Genomic DNA, 7,437 nt, shown 5'->3' on the forward strand with positions numbered 1-7,437 from the left:
GGTCCCCCGCCGCGCCCCCTCACGGCGGGGCAGGAGGCGGCCTCTCGCCGCCCTCGGAAAGCACCCCGGGTTGCGCGGCCCGCTTTGCTCAGGGCATCGGAAACGCAGCGTCGTGCTTCCACGGAGTCGTACGGCGAGCCGGTTTTACAAATACAGCTGTTTTCAGTGCCTGGCTCGATGACTGTTAGGCACTGCACAATACAGACCTCTCCCTCCCTGCGCGACGCTCTCAAATCAAGTCACGATGCAAAGTAAAATTACCCGTTTTCATCACTCTCCATCAGATGTACTTCTACAGCTGTGCAAGATTGCCATGAGAGTGTTTTCCTCAGACCTCCCCTTGCGGAAGTTACAGTTTTCAGCTATTTCTTGCTGCGTATTTTACTAATGTGCCCATAAATGAGACACCAAAATAGCAGACACATGAAAAATTTCCCCCCCTAACTTCACTGCAAGTTCATTGAGGAAGTGGATAATAACCAAGTGTCATTAAAAAATGACACACACAGGTGGACGTCAGCTAGATATAGGTGTATCGGACACGCTGCTGAGTAGACCCATGGGGTAGCCTTTGTTTCTCAGCAGGCAATTAACCCTTCATTTCTTAATGCACTGTTGTCTCAACAGTTAGCCCAGGTACGTGCTCTCCTCCCTTGCTGTAACCCAGGCAAGATACCTGACTTCAATTGCAAATCAGGTAGATTTAGTCCTAAACTGTACAGCTATGATAAGAAAGTAAAGGTCTGTACAGCTGGTTATAGGATAAAGGCTTGGGAGCTTTCAGCGACAGTCAACAGGACTCTGCTGCAAAACTCAGCCTGTGAAACTTTGCCACAGGTAAGATGGGAGCCGGTGAACTGTCAGATAGGGGTCTGACCAGTGAACTGGCTTATTGGGACAGAAAGTGAAAGGAGAGACCAAAAGAAGTTGGGGAGATTTGATCTTCACAGCTTGTTTCAGTGTGCAGAAAAGGACGGTCATTTAGAAACAACTGGAATGTTGGTATCTTACTGCACAGAAGAGGGAGGAAACGTAAAATAGTGTTAAAATGTGAAAACAAATACAGTAAAACAAAACCACAGAAGGAAAGATGTCCCAACTCACATGGAAGCCAAACAGTGACCAATACTAAGAAATATGAAAATCAAGGTGGTAAAGTAGTACTGCCTATTCACAACATGGGAATCTTAAAAAAAAAAAAAAAAAAAAAAGGGGCATAGGGTCCAGATCATGGTGCTGCTGGGAAGATCCTAAATTTAAAAAAATGTACAACTGTACATATCTAAAACAGGAGGAAGACCCCGAATAGCAAATGCAGAACTGAGCAGATGGTATCTTTATATTTTATTTATTAGTTATATTCGGTAGCCTAACAATTTTTCTTTAACTCACTAACAATTATGGCTGCATTAAGTGAAAGCTATATTTCACACTACCACAGAGGTAATTAGCAGGCTATTTAGACAGTGCAGAGTAACAACAAAGTATCTTTATAACACGATTTAAACCATATATAGATATGTTTTTTATACATATATGCTGGAAGTAATGGGAAGAATATAGTTTTTATAGTTGCAAAGCTGACTTAAAGGTTGTATTTAAGCTTAAGCATGATGGAAGGCTATCAAAGATGGCCAGACACTGTTACTTCCCATTTGGTCCAATGTGGATCTGAGCACTCAGCACTTTCATGGGGTTAAAAATACAGCAGCATCCATGTACCCCCTCATACATTATCCATGCTAATTTCATATTTAAAACCCAAACCACTAATGCCATTTCTGCCCTGAAAAGGAAAAGAAGCAAAAGATCATAGCCTGATCACAGCTGACACTATAACAGCTGCATAAAAATTTTCCAGCAGATGGGTTACATGATGCTGTCCATGATGACAGACATAATACCACAAAGCTAAAGTAAGTATTTGATCGAATAAAAGCTAATAGTGGATCTATCGGTTTTGGTGGTCAGACTGAAGACTTGTGGGAAAAAGTGCAGATCAGATCCACTGGTAAAATAAGATGCACAATTTAATACTCGACAAGTGCAACAAGTACTGATGCTGTACTCACAAGACCCAAATTCTGTAAAGGTTACTCACAGAGGGAAACATTAGTCAAGGAAGCAAATGATGTGTAAAAAAAACATGTATTGTTTGATGAAAAAAGATTACTTTTCTTAGCTGACTGCAAAATACAAGTGATTTAAGTACAGCGGTTGAACAAATTTCTTTCTTCTTAGTGCTTGAATAGCAAATTAACAGCTACATGTTCAGTTATTACACCTAAGAGCTGGTGGTTGATAAATTTCTTTATTCAATTCCTCTTGCTTTCAATTCTGATCGAACCCGCTTCAAATAATCAGGATCAGGGTAACCAAAACTAGGAGAAGAGGAAAAGAATTTGGGGTTACTTCTGCAATGAACCACTCGACAGTTCTACAGAACCTTCTCATCAAAATCCCTTAAAACACTTTACAAATTGCATGCACTTCCTTCTCTATAGAGGAAACAGACCCTATTTTGCAGGTCAGAGAGGCAGTACAGACAGGGTAAATCTGAAAACTTAAGAAAAGGAGCTGCTGAATTTGGTTGTCCAAACTGACATTAAGAACTTGATTTACAAAGCTGCCTGCTGTGTCACTTGAAAATGATAGGGCGCTTGGGTATGCATCTTTCTGAAAATCAGATCCAAAGCATATCCAAGTAAGCATTCAACACACAAATACAATGGCACCTCCGGATTCTAAGTAGCACATCACCAAAAGTGCATATGAAGCAAGCGATAACTAGGGAGAGCATTTCGGCAGAGGCGGGGATAAAGTAAAACTCATACTTTTTGCTCTTTTCTGATCCTAGCCCAGGAAGGAGGATCTAGATACAAATCTTTAGAGCTTGCAGGAAGACACCTGCCCCTGAAAGGCTGCAACAAGCTTGGAAGGACTGTTTCAAGCATCCCTTTTGTCTCTGTAAGATTTTTTCCAGGAGCCAAACAGTTTACTGATATAATCTGTAGTTAATCATATCTTTAAGAACGGTCAGTTGTATGTGCATTAAGGGGTGGAATGTAGTGATCCTGACCAGAAGACCATTATACATTGAGAAGTTAGTGATCCACATAACAGTTAGCTGGGGCAGGCTCAGGCCTGTGCTGTGCTGTGCCGTGCTGTGCTGTGCCGTGCTGCACGCGCGGCATGGCCTTCAGGCCTGTGTTGTGCTGTGCTCATCCCGTGGCTGCATGACAGACTTAGCCAGTTCACTCCAAGAGAGGTGCTGCAGGCAGCTCCCACTCAGTAACGGTGATTATGCCACCTGCGTGTCCTTGCCTTTATCTAGAAGTGCAGCAAGTCCTCAAGAAATGCTGAATAGAGTTGTCTGCCCCTAAGAAAATCCTGTAATAGCTCGAATGACCAAAATGGGGTAACCCTTTCTATGGACGGGTTTGGTACAGCATCCTGTGCTCTGGTCGGAGGCCTACTGAATGCTGTGCAACCCGGGGTTCCTAGCATCTAAAAGAACATAACCGTATGTATACTACAATCTCTTCCTTCTTGCTGTTAGCTCTAATAAGCAGAATTTCAAATCATATTTTACAGAGCCTGAGTGCTATCTTTACTGGGATAATGGACCAGGACCTCTTGGTGCAAAATAGCAGGTAACACAAGACTCCGCGATCAGGAGTCCAACCTTAGCTGCTATCAAGAGCTTGCTGTCCTGTCCTGTACTAGAAGTAGCTTCTAATCAGAGCAGTTATTAACTGAGTAGGTGCTTTACACAACTCACTGGTGAATGAGTGGCCGGAGGGGCAACAGAAGAATAAACTCATGCTTGTTCCATATGTCCAAATTGGTGAAGGTGATTCAAGTGTGGATCCATAGAGCATTCCACAATTGCTTTGTTAGTGACAAAATCTGAAAGCTCTAATGTGGAAAATATTCAGGGTAGCCTTCCTGACACATCTGAGTAGCAATACAATTAGATAAAGAGAAGACTACTTACTTCGTAGGTCCTCCAGCTGTAGAAGTTTTGTGGTGAATATCATTCCATGTGATAACACCTTTTGCACCAGTAGTACATGACTGCCCCACTGTAAAAATCAATTTTTGGTTAAAGGCTCTTCTGAGGAGCTGCAGAATTTCTCGCCCTTCCTTATTGTCAGGTAAATATGCTCTTCGAGAAGTTGCACAATAAGGTTTCCCTGGGTTTGGATGGTTGCTCTGTTTTGTAGAAAAACAAAACAAAACCACATTGTATATCATAAATGCTTTGAAAGCATGAAAATTACACATCCCAGCTTTCGCAATATTTTTTACCCTGTCTTTGATTCAGAAGGACATAGCATGACTGACGACTGATTTTGAGGTGTTTTTTCTCTCAATAGACAATTTTTTTCATATAAGTTTCATTCACATTTTCTTGTCATCACTCATGCATCCATTGTTATTTTTAAATTTGTTTTTTCCTCTTTGCTCTCCAAAATGCACGTCACCCCACCCTTGACTTTTTAATTTATCCCATTTTCAGTCCTAGTGTCATGACTTTAAGCACATAGCATAAGCTGATTTCTCTCCTGGAAAGCTTATAAGACAGTTCGCTATTCATTTTTGTCCATTGGCATCAGCAGCTAGGAGAATGTCTCAGAGAATCCTCATCATACTCACAAGATTTTGTTTATATGATATCACTCCATAGATTTCAGTTCAGTTACTCCCAGTGTACAAATTTGAGACAGGTAGCTCTGTCCTGGTGCATATAAAATGGAGGGCTACCATTTGACTGTTTAATTCCTACCATATTACTTTATCGCACCCAAAACCACTGAATTAAATACTTGCAGATTTGTACAGAAGAAAGAAATGTCTCTCCTGGACATGCATTAAAATGATGGAAAAATAGTTAATTTTATACTCAGTATTGGTTTTGTTGTGGGAAAAATATCTTTTATGAATCTGTAAATATACTTACGGTTTGAATACCACCGTACATACTATAGGTAATCTCAATAGTACCACACTTGGGATAACCAGGAAGAGATGAAGACACTGTTCTAGTTGACATTGTTCCCTCTGGTTGGTCTCCTTTCATGAGTCCATAGACAGTATTACAAACAGGACAAGTTTGCTTATAAGTCATGGCCTGGTCGATGCAACTTTTGCAAAACGCATGATTACACTTTCTCAGTATTTCTTTATTATTAATTCTCTCCATGCAAATCGGACACACATCTTTCTCTTCTTCTTCTGTCTTTGCCTTAGACTGTTTTTTAGAAGAAAGATCATTCTTTTGCCTGCTGTTGTCTTTCTTCACAGACGGTCCTGTAGCTTCTTGATAGCTGAGATCAGAGGACAGTGGTGTCCAATTTTTAGTTTGTGTTGAGTCTTCAGTGATAAGGTTCATAATGTGCTTTTCAGCGGCATAAAGATATTTTGGTAAACCACTTAAGATGAATTTGTCTTCCTTCTTCGTGAGTTTTACATGCAGATCTTCTAATAGTTTTCCATCGAGTAGCATATTTAATCTTTCCTTCTGATCCTCTGAAAGCTGCAAGCTGATGAGTTTTTCTCTTAGCATTGCAAAGGCACTCTGAAATGCATTGATGAAACTTTCCGTAGCATGTGAAGAAATATCAGAAGTTTTGATCCTAGGCCTAAATATTATAAGCATCTTCTGGCCATGTGAACTGTCTTTCTTTTCTATTACCGTATCAAATTTGTCTTTAATGTCTTCAATTTCTTTGCTTAAAATTGTTTCCAGCAATTTATATACAGAAGCATCAACTTCAATTCCATTCCTGTATTTGTACCATTCAGATGATATTTTCATATTCTTTTCAGCTTGACTGTTCTCACCTTCCTCTGCTAGAAATTTTTTGGCAGCTAAAATCTCACTGGCTGGACCACGGAGTAGCAACTGATTCCCTTCCTCTTTGGCAAGAAGATTATTATACCTAGCATTTAATTTCATTATTGTCTCATTTAATGTGTAACTGTTTGTTACGGGAATTTTTTCCTGTTTCAGATCTTCTACACTTTTCTGAAAAGTTCTGATAAAAAAATCATTAGCTCTTTGTATTGATGGAGGACTTTTATCAGAAGTGAAGCATACTGATGTGGTTCCATTGTTATGATCTTTACTTCTTATACACACTCCAAAACTTTCATGTAGTACTTTGATTTGTTCTTTGCAGGCATGACTGAAATATTCATAGAGAGCTGATGGAACTGTAAGTTCATGCATTTCTTCACTATTCAGACCATTTTCATCTTTCAAACCATTCTTACTTTCAGAATGTGAAAAATCATGGTTTGGGTCATTGCCTGCAAGGATATCCTTAAAGTAGTGATAAGCTTTTTCAATATCTGTAAAATCTCCTGTCAGTTTCTCAGAGCCATCAACATCAGGATTTCCTTCTCTTTTTAAATTTGGACATATAATGGCAATTTTTTCTCTTTGCTGTTCAGTGAACATACTGGTATTCAAAGTTGCAGATACTGTAAGAAAGATCTAAAAAGAAGACAAGAAGATATCAATATTTGTTTTTCCTGAGGTTCTCTGCTTGCTGCTTCTATGTTTTGAGTATTTGTACATCTCAGTAGGGCCAGATTACTATAGACACATTTGCACACAGTGTTTCTTTTATGTCGTGTATACTGACATTCCACACATGTAAGTAAAGCAATCTGCTTCTAAGTCAGCAGCAAAAACGAAATTGTTAATGTCATCAGCATTGCAGGAACAAAGACAGGAACTTTGCTATTAGTTTGAGACTGTGACTACTAACCTCTGCTCCTGACCTCTGGTAACATGGTTAGCATAACTAACGCCACTTTATAAGGCAAACGGCCATTCTCTGTGACTGAGCTGCTCACATATGAGTCCCTTTTCCCCTCATTATCAGGCCCTGAAGGTCCTGTGCACCAAGTAGATGAAGCAAACAGATTTCTTCTTCCCCTCCCTATCATCCTCAAGGTTCCTGGGCACCAGGCCAACTATTCCCCTCCTTACTGGCCTTGAAGGTCCCAGGCACTCTGCCAATCAGGTGGTGATGACCCCATCACAGACAGGGAAGCTTAACAGCATGCAGAGTGCTGTCTACAAAATCAAGCAGTTACAAGTCCTAAGTGGGAACCTGGACCGCATCTGCTGCTGGACAGTGAGACCCGTGATCCCCCGGTGGCCAGGGACACCTCCACCGTCCTCTGAGGACTGAGTGAATGACTCATATTCTTTTTTGTGTTTTTCAAGTTTAGATTATGATTGTTATATTGATACAGCAATCCAAGTCTTAAGATTTGACGTGATGTGCAGAGGGTCCAGGTGATTAGAAACCATAAGCTAAGCTGTGCTATAAAATTCAGTGCTATGCAGTCCTGGTTTCGGCTGGGACAGAGTTAATTTTCTTTCTAGTAGCTGGTATAGTGCTATGTTTCGGGTTCAGT

General features: G+C 40.4%; 1 protein-coding gene across 1 annotated transcript in view; it reads right to left on the reverse strand.

The window, feature by feature from the left end:
* Positions 1-1,349: 1,349 nt before the first annotated feature.
* DTX3L (deltex 3 like, E3 ubiquitin ligase) overlaps positions 1,350-7,437 on the reverse strand; it is an 8,585-nt gene continuing 2,497 nt past the window's right edge. The window contains exons 3-5 of the mRNA XM_010575107.1: positions 4,964-6,502; positions 3,998-4,215; positions 1,350-2,381 (exon numbers count right to left, since the gene is read on the reverse strand). Coding sequence (XP_010573409.1) covers positions 2,312-2,381; positions 3,998-4,215; positions 4,964-6,502 — 1,827 coding nt within the window. The 3' untranslated portion in view covers positions 1,350-2,311. The remainder of the gene's footprint in view (positions 2,382-3,997; positions 4,216-4,963; positions 6,503-7,437) is intronic.

This window comes from Haliaeetus leucocephalus, unplaced genomic scaffold (assembly GCF_000737465.1).
Source record: "Haliaeetus leucocephalus isolate CR32 unplaced genomic scaffold, Haliaeetus_leucocephalus-4.0 Scaffold451, whole genome shotgun sequence".
Lineage (NCBI taxonomy): Eukaryota > Metazoa > Chordata > Aves > Accipitriformes > Accipitridae > Haliaeetus > Haliaeetus leucocephalus.